At 37.4% G+C, this 20,222-nt stretch overlaps 1 protein-coding gene across 1 annotated transcript in view; it reads right to left on the minus strand.

The window, feature by feature from the left end:
- Positions 1-20,222, minus strand: part of psda (pleckstrin and Sec7 domain containing a) — a 32,371-nt gene that overhangs the window by 9,718 nt on the left and 2,431 nt on the right. The window contains exons 2-9 of the mRNA XM_048204731.1: positions 20,097-20,208; positions 18,700-19,231; positions 17,860-18,294; positions 9,247-9,432; positions 7,912-7,992; positions 7,711-7,823; positions 7,512-7,570; positions 6,789-6,878 (exon numbers count right to left, since the gene is read on the minus strand). Of these exons, the coding sequence (XP_048060688.1) occupies positions 6,789-6,878; positions 7,512-7,570; positions 7,711-7,823; positions 7,912-7,992; positions 9,247-9,432; positions 17,860-18,294; positions 18,700-19,231; positions 20,097-20,208 (1,608 nt within the window). The remainder of the gene's footprint in view (positions 1-6,788; positions 6,879-7,511; positions 7,571-7,710; positions 7,824-7,911; positions 7,993-9,246; positions 9,433-17,859; positions 18,295-18,699; positions 19,232-20,096; positions 20,209-20,222) is intronic.

Below are 20,222 nucleotides of genomic sequence, written 5' to 3' on the forward strand. Positions count from 1 at the left end.
ATCCAGACAAGCAGGAGTGATCAGGAGAAAGGAGTTCAAAGAGCTTGTCGAATGATACAGTGGCAAAATCAAAGTCTTTGGCAGTGGCGAAGCTCTTTGGGAGATCCTTAAGGGTGTCACATGGGCATCAGGCCTTCCGTAGTGACTCCAACTCTTGCATTATGGATCCGTTCCTATTCATTATGCATGTAAAAACATTGCTGGGCCACTGCAAATCCACCAGCGCCATTTTGCATAAAACTTTCTGCTTTGACTGAAAGACCGAAGACGATCAAGGAAGAGGATCTGTGGTTAACATCCAGTTGTTTCCTCGTATACATCCTCGAGTTCATCACACCTACATGTGTTCACCAACGCACGCTCACAGGTGCCGTGCAGATGGCTCGCGAGGACCGCAACGGTGGAAGGAGATAATTGGAGAGAACAGGACAGACGGAGGCATGCGAAACATCGTTGAAGCAAATGCATGAAATAAACACACATGGGCTCATGCAGGGAACAGACTGAGAGGGTCTGACTTCCACCCACTCTCAAACTGGCATCCCAAAACTGTGACGTCACCTAGCGTCCCCCTCTGGGACGGAAAAATAGATATCAGACGTGTGAGAGACAGAAGGACAAGACTAGAGCAGGAAATCAGCAAAGAAACGAGATGGTCCTGTTGCTTTGTGCAGTTTTCTCTATTCCATGTCAAACGGTTGAATGTATTAGAAGTTGTCCACAATTCTCTTTCATCCCTTTCTTTTTTTCCCCCGTCCTCTTTGAGCTTGTGTCCTCATGCCCGTTATCCAATTTGCAGATTCTTTCACACCCTTCCACAAAACACAGCTTTGCTGCACGGCTGTAGGAACAATAGAGGTTTGGCGTCCGAGTCCTGCGCTCTCTTTTCTTCTTCTCCTCACAGTCTTGTTCCTCCTCCGTGCTGCAGATAAAAAATGGGCTGTGCGGTGAGAATGAGATCTTGTGAGCGAGGAGTGCTCACCCTCCCATCTCTCTCTTGCATTCACAATCTCGGCCGATCTCTTTTACTGTCTCTCTCGCGCTCTGCTTCTCAATTGATGTACCCGTCTCCCAGCATGACTGACAAATCACGGCATTTCAATGTTCGATGATCCCACCCTCCCATGAATGTCAATCAGTTTTCAGGGCTCTTGAACGTGCGAATCCTCACACGCGCTACATGTTACTGTCATACTCACTCTCATTTTCTATTCACAATGTAGAAAAGGTATGTTGTAACTTGATAATAAGCATTTAACCTGTTGCTCGAATTTATTATCAAGTTAATTATGATAACTAAGTATGCTAGCGCTGAAAATATCATTGTTAACCTTAAGTTATTTTAAATGTTTACTTTATTGTATTGGCTAGGAATACCATTCATAAATAAAATGAAGAACTTTTCAAATTGATAAATAGACACTTAAAATGGTTTATTTAAATTATGGAAAGAAAATTGTTAAATGTGACAATAAATAATTAATTAATCAATCATTTTTAAATGCAACATTGCATAAAGCTTGTACAAATTGATTTTCTTTATCCATTTGCCAAAATTTAATTGGACACGTGGGAGCAGTCAATGAATAGTCGACTTATGTTATCAATAAGAATTATGCAATAAGAAGTCACTGGGGATAATGTTGAAGCAGCGGTAAGATACTAAATCAATTTGGTTGGTATGGTTTCTCTTGCCATTTGGCGCATTGTTGCAGTTTGTTCTCTCTCCCTGTGTCTGTTACAGACAGCTCTGGGACACTGAGGATCCAGTAGTCTGAGTCTAACTTTATTCAAACATGACCTGCTTTTATTTGGCCATGGTCACAAGGCAGCCAGCAGTTAAACCGGTGAGCTGGGCATAGGGAGATTTTATCTGCTCATGTCAGAGCACAAGGAGGACTCCATGTGTTCATTAAAGCAGACAGAGATGCCAGTAGTTCAGACTGCACAAGCACCTGGGCTATCCCACAGTAAAGCCTAAATTGAAAGGGAATAAATACAGCTTTGACAAGCCAAACACATCTTGGAAATGGAATACATTTATGTTTGTTGTGCAATGGCTGCTGCAACATAGATGATGCCTGAAGGACTGTAATGAAGAAGCTGAAGCTTGGTTGCATTTTCTATGATATAGTTCCAGTCTTAGACTGTAACCAGTCAATACAATGTTCCATCCGTGATAAAATACATAATACATTACTAGTTATGTGTATGAACTGACAATAAACAATATTTTTAAAGCATTTTTTAAAATAAATTAATGCTAATTTCTATATATTATCGTTAAAAATCGTTAAAAATGTATCAGGGTTTCAACTATGTATCAACTTTCCAAACAAGAATTTTTTCTTGAGCACCAAATCAGCATATTAGAATGATTTCTGAAGGATCACGTGACACTGAAGACTGAGGTAATGATGCTGAAAATTCAGCTTTGGCCTCACAGGAATAAATTACATTTTAAAAAGATATTAATAGAAAACAGCTATTTTAATGCAGCCTTGGTGAGCAAAACAGACTTCTTTCAAAAACATAAACAAATCTTACAGACTCCAAAGTTTTGAATGATAGTGTATACTAATGCCTTTTTTTTTAATTTTAAGTTGTATAAATTAACATCAGTGTATTATGAACAACTGTGAGTTAACAATGAACAAAAATAACATTACAATAAATTAACATTATGCTGTAAAAAAATGTCTTGTTTATTGTTAGTTCATGAAATCATTGAACCTTACATTAAAGTGTTTTTTTTTTTAGAAAAAGTTAAAGATCAAACATAAGAACAGCATCTCGCACAGTTCGCTGCTGTAAGTAGTAGTGACCAGTGGGAGGAGCATAATACTTTGCAGTGATGCACATACTCATTATCTCAAACTGGGAGATAACAAAGAAGGAAATAATGCTTTTCACACAACTGAGTGAAAGAACAAACATAATTTGCAAACTGAAAAAGAGGGAACAAAAGACAGAAAGAGAGACAGGAGAGAGAGAACGAGAATGAGCAATTTGTAACGCATTTATGATAATACCATGACAAAACCCTCATTTCAGTGAGAAGCCATGTGGCAGCCAAATTCCCATCTGTCCTCCCTGCCACCCCTGCTGTTGCTGGCATGAAGACCGACTTCACACAGGTTTTTCACGGCCGTTAACTGTCATGAACCACACAGGCACTGAGAGCCTAACCTGTTGGCTTGCAGACATCTCTCTCAGCTGCCATCTCTATCTGTGCTATATTTAACCCTAAACCTGTTGTAATATCAAGCAGACAGAGATGAAAAAGAGGGTCAAGAGAACAGAATTATGAGAAGGAATATCCAAGTAGCTAAATGCTTCACTCCCAGAGCCTACTTAGTCAGACTAACTGTCTTTACTCGACAACTGCGTGGCCTTCACACCCTCACATAGTGGTAGGAGGAAAGAAACCGGGAGAAGGAAGACCAGAGCTATGAAGAAGAGAGAAGAAGGATGCCATTTTTCAGCCAAGGGCTGAGAAAAGGAGGATTATATAGATATGGAAATAACCTCATCAGACAGGGCTAAGTACAGTTCAGCAGAGTAAGTTTTTTGCAGATTATAGGGTGAAACAAAGAGCAAGATGGCAGATAGTTAAATGGCTAGAGAGAGTGCAGAAAAACAGTGAGGGGGTGGGAGGTGATGGAATAGTGCGAGGCACAGAGTGAGAGGGCGGAGGAGAGAACGAGGGATGAGCGACACGCACAGAGAGAGAGAGAGAGAGAGATGGCCAGAGGAGAGAGAGAGAGTGGGAGGACCAAACGCTTAAAAGGCTCCCCGTGATTTTAAAGCACATATCAGCAGAGTGGTTCAGGTGCGGTCATCATATGGCTATTATTCTTGTGCAGCCTGGCCTGTAATCCAAGCGAAGGGACTAAAATAGACAAACCCTGAGCACCAGCACACTCGAGCACAGGAAGTTCATTGACATCAGCTGCGACAGATATCCCCTACATGACTGATTTTAGTCACAACACTCAACTTCATACGTGATGAACACTAAAGTGACAATAAATCAAATTCAGGTACAGCGGACATTCAGTGCAACGTTTTAACAGTTTAAAAGTTCATCTTGTATCTATGCTATGGTCTGTGATAATGGTTCTGACACAACTTAAATATACAGACGAGTTGTACATTTCTCCAAAAATATCCACAATAAAAAGTGCTCTTTATATGAATGCATGGACATTTACATGAACAAAAATATTCTGATATTATTAGATTATTATCAGATTATTATGATTATTGACTGACAACATCTGGACTGACAACAGCAGTTTCAAGTAATTTGAAGAAAACATTTAAAGATGCAATATGTAAGATTTTTGCAGTAAAATATCCAAAAAACACTAGGCCAGTGTTATATATTTTGTTCACTTGAATACTTACAATATCCCAAATGTTTCCAACTATTTGTAAATCGTGAGAAAATTGCAATTTTAACCAAGGCTCCGGGACGTGTGAGGAGTCGCCTGTCAATAGAGTGCCCCAGGGATGACCGTTTTTGTAGGCCAACCCGGAAGTTAGCGGCGCACGGGTTCCCTATGCATTTTTCCCATAGACTTTTGGAAAATTGCAGAAAATAAGCTCTGTGTTTAACAAAGGGTTATGACACTTACACGTTTTGTCTATTAAGATAATCTTTACAAGTGAACACAACATTTATAGATTGTGAAGCCTAAATAAAGTCGTCAGATATAAACGGCTAACAGTAGGCTATAAACGGACTACAGCACACCATGGTCGCGGATCAACGTCGTCACCACCAAACTTCCTCAAGCTTTATTTAGAAAACAACTTTATTTATAAACATGCTCGCTGATTATGATATGCGCTGTGTATGAATACTTATCCACTTTTTCATGAGAAATGCTGTCCAAATGTCCCGTTTTTAATGATGACATCTAAAGTCCCCGCCAAAGGAAGTAGTCCCTTTTAGCAATTTGTTAGCAACCGCCGATTTATAGACACAGTAAAAGTTTAAAAAAAATCACAAGTGGGTTATAACTGGTGTGTTTTATATCATAGATCAAAACGTGAAAGTATTTAGAGGCTTTGTTAACCACAGACCTTATTTCAGGCGATTTAGCAAAAACCCATTCAAAAACCCCATAGACTTTACGACGTTGGAACCGGAAGTCAAAAAATGCTAACTCGCTTCCGGATTTTGCCTACAAAAATGCGTCATCCCACCCGCGTTACCCTCGGTTTACGGTTTTATTTTGTAGAAACCATGGAAACACCAAAGACGCTTTAATATTTACACGTTTTAATAGACGAGGGAACAACTGTTTTGATATATTTATAAACAGAAAACTAATTACTGTTATATAGCTCAACACGTTTAGTCTTATTGTTTAAATCTAATTTTCTTGATTTTTTTCCGAGTAACTGTTACCATGCTTTACTATGCCTCAGAGAAAAACACTATTTTGTGAAGTAGCTAACATAGCATAATCAGGTGCAGCTTTATTTTTAGTAACAGTAATACAGCATTTTCTCCATCATTCAATACGTTTTAAAATGAATTGCATGCCATTTATCAACACAAGCCATCCAGAATTTAATATGTGTGCAACAAGTGTCTCACAGCAGCCACCGAGCGAACGCACAGAGTAACGTTATAACATCATTTTCAACACACTCAAATGTATCTAATAATAAAGCATAAGCTGCGTTACCTCACACTCATGACCGGAAAAGTGCCGGCGACTGTGGCATAATAAAAGTTCTGCTGCTCGTGAGGCGTGTGTTGCGCAATCGCTCCAGCGATTGAAGACTACATGTCCCAAGATTCCGCTCTCAAACTTGGCGTCATCAAGCTACGCCAATGTTTTGAATAGGCCTCTAGCAACCTCTAGCGGACAGAAATCCAACATACTGCACCTTTAACATATGACTGTAATATTTAGAATATTTAGAAAATATAGTCAATTCTGAGTATATCAAAGTGCAGCATCAACAGAATAGCGTTCTGTTATTAATTACAGATACTATGTTCTAGTGGAAATCTTCATGGAAATTACTGTATACTATATTTATAGGCTAAATTGGATATACCAGATAAGGAATAATAAGGAATAATGTTTCCAATCATTTTTATGTTAAATTTAAGGACATTTTTTCTTTAATTAATCAAAATTGACAGTAAAGATTTATTTCAAATAAACGCTGTTCATTTGAACTTTCTATTCATCACAGATTCCTGAAAGAATGCATCACAGTTTCCACATGAATATTACGCAACAAAACTGTTTTCAGCTTTAATAATAATAAATGTTTCTTGAGCACCAAAATGAGTATTAGAATGATTTCACACTGATAACTTGAGTAATGGCTGGAAAGTTTTTAAATTGTAATAATATTTCATAATATTACTGTTTTTACTGAATTTTTGATCAAACAATTGCAACCTTGGTGAGTATAAGAGACTTCTACCCAAATCTTGCCAACCCAAAACATTTGAACGGTAGTGTATAGAAATTAAAGCCACTGAAGATACATTTAAAATGACATAAATGAGCATTAATGAGTTGGTTAATTACTTTCAAATATTAATGAAATGCATTGTATTAAATAACTAGAGTGAGCCTTTATAGTATTTCCATAAGAGTGTAGCAGCACAAGAATATGCATGTCTCAGAATATGTTAATTACACACAGGAATATTTCATTAGCTGTGGTTTAAATATCTTTTATGGCTTAACCACAATACGGAATAGTGGTCAGTGTGTGAATGTGTGTGAATGCTTGAAACCCCTACAAACCTTTAGAAGATCTTTTGGGAAGTCTTGGCCACCATTCAGCCCCTCCAAGTTACTAATGAACTGCATGCAGGACATCCTCTTCCCGATGTTCTGAAAGAGAAAGAGACAAATGGACCATAAATTTACTGTCAGCTGATGTGCTGACCTATTTCACAGTTCCTGTGCACTCACAACACTTACAATACCAACTACACGGTGGACAGTAATCGTGTTAATATTCTGTGCAAAAATAATTTTGCTGCCCCGGAAAATCATTTTTATTACTACATTTATGGATGAATTTCTATTTTTATTCCTAAATGTAAAACCAGCACTCATCCCCTCAGGGTGGAGAACAGCTCTGAGAATAAAATCCATCCTAAAAACACAGTTGTTTTATCCTCACAGAGACTTCATTTATGTACAGTACATGTAAAAATACAATACAGATATTTCACAATAAATATCTATTATAACTTCTATTATCTATTATAAAAATCAACAACGTATTAATGTTTTGTAGCTTACTATATATCACACAAGTGAGAATCATTTAATAGAATAAGTCAAATTGTAATGGAGTAAATTTTAAAGAAATTTTATTTACAATCAGTTTAGATTCAGAAACTATATTTTCAAAGCTTTTAAAATGGCCTTGATGGCTGAATATGGTTCAAGATTTTTTCTGTTAATTTTTCTTATCGTTTGTTATGCGTTTATGGTACATCAGATAATCAAACTCACGTGGCCATGCAGATCAGTGTTGAGCAGCATCAGGGCACAAGTCAGTGTGTGAACACTATCTGAAACACACAGGCATAGAACTCCCATAAGCTCACACAGAGTCAGAGCAAGAGCACCCCATAGTGTTACTTTACTGTACTACACATCAGATGCACAACAAATGCGCATTCATTCACAGAACAATGCTGGTATGGCTTACCTTCATTCGGTATAGTGTTCGGGTTGCACTGGAGGTATCTTTTAGAGAAATGCGATAGTACTCGCTCCCTCTCTTGTGTCTCTCCCATTAGGGCGAACTCTCTCAAAAACACTCTAAGAAAAAGACAGATGGAAAAACAGAATGACCCTGTTGGACACGTGAAAAGAGAGCAAATGTTTACTTAACTAAATATGAGCTCACCTCAGAGCCTGATCCACCGTCATCCCCGAGAGGTTAAAATAACTGAGATACTCCTCCGCGACCATGCGACTGAAATCATTGCTACACAAGTCATGAAAAAACAAAGGCATAAGAAAAAAGGTTTTTGGTTCTTATACTGTGGATCTAAATGTCAGACCTTAAAGCTCACATGGTGAATTTCTTCATTTTAGCTTATAAAGTTTGTTTACAATTCAAAATGGTTTTTTTTTGCAGGTTTACATTTTTTAAAGGTGCCCTAGAATTAAAAATTGAATTTATCTTGGCAGAGTTGAATAACAAGAGTTCAGTACATGGAAATGACATACAGTGAGTCTCAAACACCGTTGTTTCCTCCTTCTTATATAAATCTCATTTGTTTAAAAGACCTCCGAAGAACAGGCGAATCTCAACATAACACCGACTGTTACGTAACAGTCAGGATCATTAATATGTACGCCCCCAATATTTGCATATGCCAGCCCATGTTCAAGCATTAGACAAGGGCAGGACATCTGGATGTGCACAGCTGAATCATCAGACTAGGTAAGCAAGCAAGAACAACAGCGAAAAATGGCAGATGGAGCAATAATAACTGACATGATCCATGATATCATGATATTTTTAGTGATATTTGTAAATTGTCTTTCTAAATGTTTTGTTAGCATGTTGCTAATGTACTGTTAAATGTGGTTAAAGTTACTATCGTTTCTTACTGTATTCACGGAGACAAGACTGTCGTTATTTTCATTTTTTAAACACTTGCAGTCTGTATAATTCATAAACACAACTTCATTCTTTATAAATCTCTCCAACAGTGTGTAATGTTAGCTTTAGCCACGGAGCATAGCCTCAAACTCATTCAGAATCAAATGTAAACATCCAAATAAATGTCATACTTACGCGATTAGACATGCTGCATGACGAACACTTTGTAAAGAACAATTTTGAGGGTTATATTAGCTGTGTGAACATGGTTTATGCTGTTAAAGGCAAGCGCAAGCTCCGTGGGCGGGGAGCGTGAGCATTTAAAGGGGCCGCAGCCTAAATCGGCTCATATTTAATGATGCCCCAAAATAGGCAGTTAAAAAAATCAAAAAAAAAAAAAATCTATAGGGTATTTTGAGCTGAAACTTCACAGACACATTCAGGGGACACCTTAGACTTATATTACATCTTTTAAAAAGACGTTCTACAGCACCTTTAATTTCTCCACATTACCCAAAAATATGATATTGATTATTATCAAAGAGAACTTTGCTTCACAAAAGCTCAAAAAAAAAAAAAGAGCAATGAACTAAAATAAGCGTATTTACTAATAATTAAAATAATTCTCACTTCTTGCTCAGATGACGTGCTACGTCTGACTTCTTAAATCCATCAAGATTGTACAAACGTTTGGCCAGCCGTTTTGCAGCTTGGAAGTCAGGTTTGTTGCCATTGGCCAGCGTTTCAGTGCTGCCTATAGCCAGTCGCTCAGCCACCTCTGGATCAGACTCAGACACCGGCCGTGATGGCCTCTCTCTGGAACAAAGGAAAAATAAATGTAAGTAAAATGTACATATGGCAAGTTGCCAGGTGTTACCAGGTGTGGCAAAAAGTTAGTTTTAGGCCCTGGGTATAAGTTTTATTTGTAAAAAGGCAACCCGGATACGATGAGTGAATATGTTTGGGCTTAAAATCAGCCATCATGCACTGCACAACCACATAAGCATACTGAACAACATATGAACACTGACTACTTGTCAAACCAGTCAAATCATGAGGTTAAATTTGTTTACTTATCTCTCATGTCAAAACCTGTTATTCTTAGCACTAGCAGTGTGGTGTAAATAGATTCTATCTGATGTACCCTTACAGGCGCTTTCCCAGCAGGTCAACTCAATCCACAATGTACAGAGAAACCAGCATTTAATAACTAAAAAAAAAGTACATCTAACAAAAGTACTTCTACTGTGAGCGAATTAAGCTGTCCTGCACCTTTGTACTTTGTGCACAATTAAAATAAAAAAGAGCCTAATAACTTGTCATACACATACACACACAAACAATTCAGCTGGTATTCAGATGTGAATAATGAGAAGACAGAAAGTAAAACTTAAATTAAAAGTGTCAAATATATTTCATTCAGTTTTGAATAAAAAAACAGTTTAAAACTCTGGCAAACTAATAACACAAAAGGTCTGATAAACAAAAACACTACTCTACCTCAGTGACCCAACTCTGCCTTTAAACCACTGCATTCCAAAGTCAGTTAGATGTACGAGCACCAAAAAGTTCATGCCACATACAGATCTCCCCTCTATCATCTGTCTTTGGTTTGTTCCGAAGATCTCCATTCTCAACCTCCTCCAACCGGATAGTTCACAAACAAGGCAGGGGAGGAGACTCGAAGAAAGGGAATGAGGACACAGGCATACTGTTTATTCTTGAAACAATGTACAGATAGAATCATGGTAGAGAAAACCAGGAAGCAAAACAGAAAACCTTTCCGCCACGGCTTCTAGGATGTGGGAAGAACTTCTACAAAGATGCTGAGTGACTAACAGACACACCTTTGATACATCTTGCTATATGCCAGACATCAGCTGATATATTTATAATATGTTTATGTGTGTAAATAACAATAACATGACACACATATTATAACTTGTTTGGTGAGAACACGTGAGGGGGAAAAAATGCAAGATAGTGATTGCTACAAATGCCAATACATATTTCTCCATTGTACGAATAAATGCTTCTTACTGCACGTGTACACACCCACCGACTATAACCAGTAAAGTGAAAACAGGAGGTATTGACAAACAATCAGCTCACCTGTGCTGAGGCTCTACAACATTCCAGTGCTTTAAGAAAAGCTTTAAACGCACCTCTTTTTGAAAGATGGATGACAAGATACCAAAGAAGGAAAAAGGTCACACAATTAAAAATTTTTGCATGACGTGACAGCTTAGACAATGATGTCAGTATCACATAAGAAGAACGGATATGAAAATTACATTACACTGACAACAAGTTGCACTAGAATTTTTTAGCTTTACTGTTAATGAAAACGCCTAATGGAAAATTGACTATAACAACAGTGTAGGAACTGTACAGTGGCTTGGACGTTTTTAAAGGTAATAGTGACTAAACATATCATGAATCACGATAATGAACATGAACGGTATTGTTATCATGGGCACTTCAAAATACTGTGAATAAATCCCTATTACAAATTAATTTACTGCGTCAAAGAGTCATGCACACGCTGATGTAAACAGGGCTGGTGATGTGCCGAATTCTGACCCCCGCCAGATTACCTCCCTAAATCCCCAGTATGGATAGGTTTAGTGTGGGTGGGGTTAGGGTTAGACAATCAGGTAGCTGCCTCAACAAAGGGGGTAATAATTTTTCAGGGAGTCAAAAAACAACCCTAACATGTATGATAAGCTGTATTACAATGAGTAAGAGATGCACTGAATGAAAATGATCTCAGTGTCACTCTCTGACAGTAGATGGCGCTTATGGAACAGCAGAAATGCAGGCGTTACCCCTATAAGCCCATTTACAAAGCAGCTTTCTGTTTCTGAACAGTATTTAAATGTTTCAAACAGACATTTTGTAACTTGACTGTTGCTATTTACCCCGTCAGGCAGTGAGTGTCTATTTAACTTCAGGTGAAGATGTGCCCTAATTAACTTGTAATCTAACTTTTTAGTTACTGAAATATTTAAAAAAAAAACAAAAATACATACTTCATATAATATTCTTTTAAGACCCCCTGGACCTTTTGTTTTGACAACAAACTTTAATTAGAGGAGTCAGACCGCTCAAACCCCCACTTAATTCAGACCCTGGCTAAAACAATTGTTAAATTGAGATCATAATGGCCTCATTAAAACCTTGAAGTGCAATGAAACTAACAGTCCTCAGTAATAGCTATCCAGCATGAAGGGTGATTGACAGCACTGATCTTTTACTGTGATAAACTGCGAGTTGCCTCAGGTATTCACAAACTACTCAGCAAGTAAAATTAGCTACCTGGAAGTCACGCCCTAAATTTACATGCTGTAGTCAAAGTACTTGTGACAATGTACATGTGAAAATGAGGAAAGAAACCTTGTTATTATTTATTTGACCTATCAATATACAGACCAGGGCTATTATGGTTAACTACACAGCAAAATCCCTAGAGTTAAATCAACTCTGCTTAGAGTACATATGGTCCCTCTCTAAATAGTGTTAAAGTAACACTGAAGCAGAGTTAAAGTTAATGAGATAATTAAGCAATTAATAAGGTTGTGACTTAAGTAATTTGTAGTTCTTGTGTTTTTTCTTATTTCTTCAGTGAGTCTGCTTGTTAACAGCAGGTGTTCATCACTAATGCGCAATCATTACTTAATTAATTGCTTAATTATCTCATTAACTTTAACTGTGCTTCAGTGTTATTTTAACACTATTTAGAGAGGGACCATATGTACTCTGGGCAGAGTTGATTTAACTCTGTGGATTTTGCTGTGTAAAACTAAAAACATAAAAAACATTTTTGCTACTTTAAATCAATTAACTGAAATAAAATAAAAATTTAAAAACATTTAATTCAGCTAGTTGCCAAGGCAACATTTTAACTAGAAGTACTTAAATAGCTAAGACTGAAATAAAAATGAATGAAAAAAACTATATAGACAAGTTAAAATGAACTAAAAAAAACAAACTAACTAAAACTTGAACGTTAAACAGAAAATACTAAAATAACAACTAAATCAAAACTGTAATGGTATCTCAATAATACTAAAATAACACTGATACAGAGCAGAAGTTTTTCTACTCACCGGTATATGGCAGGGTGGGGGGCATGCATGTAATTATCCTCCAAGGCCCCACCCCCCCAGCAGAGCAAATAATGAGCCATCACACTAGGCCTGCCCCTTCACACCTCACATAGCCAGATGACATGAGCTTGCTTATAAACGCAGCATCCAGCCTTCCACATTCTTTCTACCCTTCCCTAAACCTCCTGCTGTCCAGAAGCCTGAGGAGCCTTTAGAAGAAATGTGTCCCTCTGCGTCTGCAAGTCCCTTGACCAGTCATTAAACTCTTTCAGTTGTCGCGTTGCTGATTCTTTAATCCTACTCCAAACTTTTACAAGCGCTTGTCATGGCCATTGCGTAGTCAGAGGCTTGATACAACTGTTTATCTGTCTTATTTTCTGTCATTCTTTCTCTCCCAACCGGCTGTTCCCTCCTTAAGCTTGCCTGGTTGCGTGTGTTTGTGGATGTGTATGTGTGTTTCTCTACTCTTGTCAGCTGAGCTATTTTCACTGGTGGATATGGTCTGTATTTCCTTTCACAACAGTTTACTCCCCCTTTTCCCCTTTCTCCAACCCTCTCTTCCTCTCTTTGTCTTGCCTTGTTACTTTTTCTGCCTCCATTAGTCTTTGTCTATCGCGATTTCAACACATAGTCTATCTCATTTTAAAAAAAGTGATACGTTTATATAAGAAAATATAAAGGTCAGAATTATGTGTTAGAATAATGGTTTGCATTTCTTCAGTATTAATGGCCATTTATATTGGACAGAAGTGGAAAATAGAGCCCTGCTAAACAGTAATAGTTTCTTACTCTCTCTATTTAAAACCCTGAAATCACACGACAAGTTAATCTGCTCTCACCATGGAGACCGAGTGTGCCTGGCAAATATCCAAGTCTATCTGGCCCCATGGCAGGGGAAGGAATGTAGTGGATGAGCCAGGTATCAAAGCAGATAGTGTCGGCTTTCAGGGCCTCATAACCACACTAAAACTCAGATCAAACATCCAAACAATATTCCTTATTGTAGGGGACTTGAAAAACGTATGCCACATTAAAATACCCTTCCGATTGTTTCTCCCCTTTTTTAAAATATAAATCTAAATTCATTTTGCGCATAGAACAAGAAAAAACTATTTGCCGATGGGATAGTAAGAAAAAAGTAAGGCAAATAAATGAATAAGATCATAAGACTTGCTGTATAAATCTTACAATTTTATTCTTAAGTAAATTTAATTGTTTTAGTTTATAAGGAGGTTTAGATTTTTTTTTTTTTATATTGTAAAACAAGAAATAGCTGTACTTTGATTTATTTTGACAACAGACAGGAAAGAGTAGTAGCCTAAGGGATTATAGGCCTAAACACAAATCTGACCCTGAGACTGTGGGTCAGTCACAGCCCCGGAAGGATCTTATGCAGCCATTTCCAAGGAGAACTTGTTTAGTTAGGAACTTTCTCTTTATATGACTGCTTGCTACATACAATTGATGAAAAACAATTTATCCAAGAATGATTTGAAGCAAGCCCCACATTCAGGAACCCTCAATCCTGAATTAAACAGTCCACACTATATTCATCAAGGGCATCAGTGAGAGAAATGTATCTGAAGCTCTTGCATAAACAGATCATCCAGAAAATCAACTGAGCTGTAGCTTTTAAACACATTTAACACATTCACATAGCTCGGCACTGCCCTCTGGTGGTAAATACTCAACTGTAGATTCCTTTTGGAAACTTATCCTGAGAAAGCTATCCTGAAATGGACAATTCTTATTTTTTTATGGAATATTGCACTATTATAAATTATTTATCCGTGCATATCTTTTTATTTTATTCATGTGCCCTATAATCTTTAATAAAAATAACTTTCTCTCTCTCTCGCAATGACATCTCTTCTCTGATGATGTGTTTACTGGCGATAGGGAGGAAAAACCTGCCACTCACATGAGATCACAGCAATAGCAAACCACAATGATCAATCAATTCCCAATGGACAAAATCAAGTCCCGCTCTACATTTTTTCTTGTTCAAGTAACCATCTCACTCAGATTTACGCAAGGATGGGCAATATTTCAGATACATGTATTTAAAGGTGCCCTAGATTCAAAATTTGAATTTACCTCAGCATAGTTGAATAACAAGAGTTCAGTACATGGAAAAGACATACATTGAGTTTCAAACTCCATTGCTTTCTCTTTCTTATGTAAATCTCATTTGTTTAAAAGACTTCCGGAAAACACGCAGATCTCAACATAACACCGACTGTTACGTAACAGTATATATTTGCATATGCTAGCCCATGTTCCCAACATTATGAAAGGCATTAGACAAGGGCAGCCAGTAATGTCTGGATCTGCACAGGTGAATCAACAGACTAGGTAAGCAAGAACAACAGCGAAAATGGCAGATGGAGCAATAATAACTGACATGATCCATGATAGCATGATATTTTTAGTGATATTTGTAAATTGTCTTTCTAAATGTTTCGTTAACATGTTGCTAATGTACTGCTAATGTATGAGGATAAAGTTACCATCGTTTCTTACTGAATTCACGGAGACAAGAGTCGTCGCTATTTTCATTTTTAAACACTTGCAGTCTGTATAATTCATAAACACAACTTCATTCTTTATAAATCTCTCCAACAGTGTAGCATTAGCCGTTAGCCACGGAGCATAGCCTCAAACTCATAGAGAATCAAATATAAACATCAAAATAAATACTTTACTCACATAATTCGAAGCATGCATACAGCATGCATGACGAACATCTTGTAAAGATCCATTTGAGGGTTATATTAGCTATGTGAACTTTGTAAATGTGCTGTAATGTAATCGAGAGCTCGTGTGTCAGGGAGCACGCGAATTAAAGGGTCGGCGCACTGAAAAAATCAGTGCATAGTTAATGATGCCCCAAAATAGGCAATTAAAAAAAATAATTTAAAAAAATCTATGGGGTATTTTGAGCTGAAACTTCACAGACACATTCAGGGGACACCTTAGACTTATATTACATCTTGTGAAAAAGCATTCTTGGGCACCTTTAAAATATGTTATATGTTATACTATTTTGTATTTTAAAGCCTAGTATTTAAATACATTTACGTTTAGTATTTTTGTATTTTCAAAATACATAAAATACTTTGTGCTAGTCAACCTCTTATTAGGCTACTGATTTCCTAGTTCAGGCCTCTTATGGTTCAGGCCACCCAACCCCAACAGCTGTACAACTCCATCTAGCATTGGGTGAGCGAATTTTCTGCATTAATAAGGAATAAGATAAGGTGAGGCTATCATGATCAATTCTACTTGTTGATTAAGGTTAAAACAGAATATCATTCAAATTTGCCTTCAGTTAACATAATAAAAGTAATAAAAGAGCACTTGCAAGGAGAAAATAGTGTTAGCCAGTCAGTCTTGATAGTTAATGGATTGTTGGTATTATCAACTGCCAAGTCATATGTGTTTAAACATTACTTTTTACTAGAACTGGGTGATATGATGATATATATTGTGGCCATGATATAAAGTGTGAATTAATTTAAGCATTTCTATATCGTTTATAAATCGCGGTTTGATATTTATGCAGCTTTTAGTGGGCATGGGATTCTGACATATTAGAATGATAAAGGAACATGGACAAATGGGTAATGAAGAGTGGGACATACTTGGTGTTAAAAAAAAAAAAACAAGAGTTAAAAGTAAATTAAAGTGCAATATACCGCAAACGAGAGAACTCATATTCAGTATTCACACAGTGACAGGCAGCTTTCTGTGTGCAGCTAAACGGTCAAATACACAAAAAAGTATGTCAAAGTATTCATGTGAACACAGTTGGTTTATGTCTTGAGTGAAGGTAAATGGTTTGGAGAATCCAATGTGTATCAATATATTGGTTCCATACGTTAGCTCTTAAAGTGACAGTAGCCTAATAAACCTGCTGCTGTGATCCGCTCTGATGGATAGATCCGTCTAGATCCACTCTTACGGACAACAAAAAAACTCCCTGAAACTTCCTAACTCTTCCATCCAGAGTAGGTATTCTGTTTTTACTGTTATTTTTATTTCTTATGCATTCCATTTTTATTGTTATGTATTTGGTTCTTCTTTATGTAAAGCACTTTGAATTACCATTGTGTATGAAATGTGCTATACAAATAAAATTGCCTTGCCTTGCCTGTGTGTCATTTATTACTTAGCACTCTTTATTCAATTTGTATCTTTGTTCTACTGTATTTATTTGTCTTATTGCTTGTCATTTGTTTATTTCTTTTTTCTTATTTTATTACTGACTGTTTAATGTCTTCAAGAATTGCTTGAGAACTTTTTACTTACATTAGTTAGTCAGTGTTGAAGTCAGTGCTTAAGTCAAGGAGTTCAGTAAAGTTGGCAATATATTCACAGATTCAAACTTCCCAGATCAATAACTCCTGAGATAAACGTTGTCAAAACACAATTGCAGCTATTTCCAATCATATTAACCTAGACAACAAGCTACAACAACCCAATAACAACCCAAAAAATTTGAGAATAGTGAAATTTAACTGGTATATAAAATTTTGGTATTGTGTAACCTATTTTCCTCCAAAAAAAAAAAAAAAAAGAAAGAGAGAAAAAGAGAAAATGACTGAATCATGATATCGCCCCTCCCTACTCCTTGCTAGATAGCAGGAAAAGTGTTCACAGTGTGATTTATTTTGTAGTGTTCACCACAAGTAATACACTGCAGTGTAACCTGGTTAGAAATAAGTATAGACATGGCGCAGAGACAATACATTAAACCCAGAGTTTTTGAAAAGTTGGTGGTAGAGGTAGGCAAAATGAAAACAAAAGTTTCTAAGCAGTTGTACCCACCAAAATATTCTTTTCATTCAGAATAAGTTGAGTTGTGAGTACTATCTGTCATCAAAACAGCTGCATTTTGAGAGTAACTATGGCTTGACACTATACTACTATACTGAGGATAGAAATAAGTCTTTGTGTGTGTGTCTACATTGCAAGCTGTTTCTCTTCTAATGTAACTACTATTATTCTAGCAAGTGTTTATTTCACCGGGGGGGTTGGGGGTGTTTACATTACAGTTATCTGTTGACATGCAGTGATTGGATATTTATGACAGCTCATTAGAAAAAATGAAAATCACCAGACTGCAACTAACCTTATGTCAGTGTCTGTGTCAGAATCAGGCCTGGGGGCTTGATCGGAGCATGATCCAGTGCAGAACAGACTTTCATCTTCATAGTCACCACTCTGGGAAGCCCTACACTCCATGGTATCAGACACAGCAGGTGGTTCGGGGGACCGTAGAGGAGCAAAGCTCAGTTCGATGATCTGCTTGGCACTTTCGCAGATCTGACTCTGGATCTCAGGAGTGAGAGTAGGAAAATCAAAAGTGAAGACTGGTGGGCCACTAGGGGTAATGTCTTCACTATCCAGGCTGCTATAAGAGGTGCCCTTGGCACGGTGTGACTCCATAATGCTCTCAAAGTGTCTGCTGAAAGAGTCCAAGCCATCTGATGAGATTTGGCAGGGGCTGGTCACAGAGATGGGAGACTTCAAAGCCGTGTGGCTGTCAGGCTGGCAATCTGGGGGGCTATAAGAGGAACAAAAGTCATAGATGCACTCCTTTGAGTGATTTATCTGCATAATTTAAAATGAATCTAAAATGTCCGATGCCACGGTACTGCAAATATGACACCCTTCCTAAAAATTTAAATGGCAATTATACATATTCACATATAAAAGACCCAATCAATTCTGTGAAAAATAAAAATGTACTTGTTCTAATTTACCCCAAAGTCTTCAAAATGGAGACAAACAACAAGAGGCAGGAATACAAAATCAAAAGCTTAAACCAGTCACCCAAAAATGTATGAATTTAAGCCATTTTGTTGTTCTTTTGGTCAAATAAATATCCTCTGTTGCATCCAGTGTGGATTGTTGATGTAAGTGTGAATTTACATATGCACAGGTGTTATAGTATCTATTCCACACTCACCCTCTCAGTAGTCGACTAAACACTTCATCTCCCTCAGGTGTGGCATTTTGCCTCTTTTTGTCACCTTGCATCCTCACACTGGCCCAGCTTACCACCTCTTCATCTTGCAGCTCCTCCTCACCATCTGTGTGTGGGCACAGCATTCCCTCCAGGGGACTGCTGCTGTTAGTGCCTGATGTACCCAGCACACTACGGTTACTGCCAAAAGCAGAGTCCACTTCCTCCTGTTCTGCTAGCATCACCTCATCAAGGTCTGTTTCCCTGTAACAGCGCAGGGGCACCGCATCTATGTCTGTCTCTGAATATTTGACAGTACGTTTGATGATGCTGGTCTTATTGGAGGACCCCACTGTGGGATGATGGTTGATCAATTCCACTTTGACTTGCTGTATATCATGGTATGAGGATTTCGAAGAGCCGGTTGATTTACAGTGTCTTGAGTATGTTGTTACAGGCCTAAGGGGGGTAGACAAGGCCGGAATGGGTGTCGGAGACTCACTGGAACAGCCACTGGAGGGTGCAGTGGAGGAGCCTGGAATTTGAGTGCACAAAGAAAAACAAAAACAAAAGGAGTGTCATGGTTTAATTTGAAATAACTCAAGGTTAGTCTTTATGTCCCTGTCTGCACAGTTGTTTTATATATAAAAAGAAAGTATCTTTAAACAGACAAAATGCGTACAAAATACAGTTATGTTTAGCATTTTTAACTTACAGTTATAGTAAATGGTTTTAGCCACATTTTAAATATTTTTGCAAAAAGGAGATTATTAATAATTGTATGAGATTAGGTCCTGTTGATCAACTGGCAGAGTATGGCACTATCAATGCCAAGATCATGGGTTCAATTCCCAGGAAATTTGTATACTGATAAAACGTATAGCTTTAAGTTGAATAAAAGTACCTGCAAACTGTATAAATGTCAAGGTAAAAGAAAGGAACAACCACATAAAAGTAATATTCAAGAATAATTCAAGTGACTCATTCTCCCCTACCTCTCTCTTTGACATCAGTGAATTGAAAACACCTACACACAGTAAAGAATTCAGAACTCATTGAAACTTAAAAAAAATCTATCTGAAGGCCATTGTAATTACAGATAAGTGAAGTGAGACAATATAAAACCACAGAAAAAAATCTAGCAAAGCTGTAACATTAATTCATTCAAAGATAATGGCAGTAAAGAGAAAGTATAACACCTTGAGAAGTGAAAAGGAAAAAAAATACAAAGAGCCAAGTTTTACAGAGAGAGCAAATCCTAATGTCATCCTATGGAGGATGAGGCTTGTTGCATAATTGGATTATGCATTCATTGAGGCAAACAGCTTGTTTACAAGGAGAGGCAAAAGAAATAAAGAAGGGTGACATTTCAGAAGTGGTCATTTCTAAGAAATCCTCACCTTTTGTTTCATGTTGGTCTTCGGAGTGGGACCCAAACAGGAACTCCCATTTGGCACGAGCAATCTTCTGAGAGTGCAAGGAAGGCCTCAGCAAAAATGGTCCACTTTCAGACTACAACCCAAAAT

Source organism: Megalobrama amblycephala, linkage group LG10, assembly GCF_018812025.1.
Source record: "Megalobrama amblycephala isolate DHTTF-2021 linkage group LG10, ASM1881202v1, whole genome shotgun sequence".
Classification (NCBI taxonomy): domain Eukaryota; kingdom Metazoa; phylum Chordata; class Actinopteri; order Cypriniformes; family Xenocyprididae; genus Megalobrama; species Megalobrama amblycephala.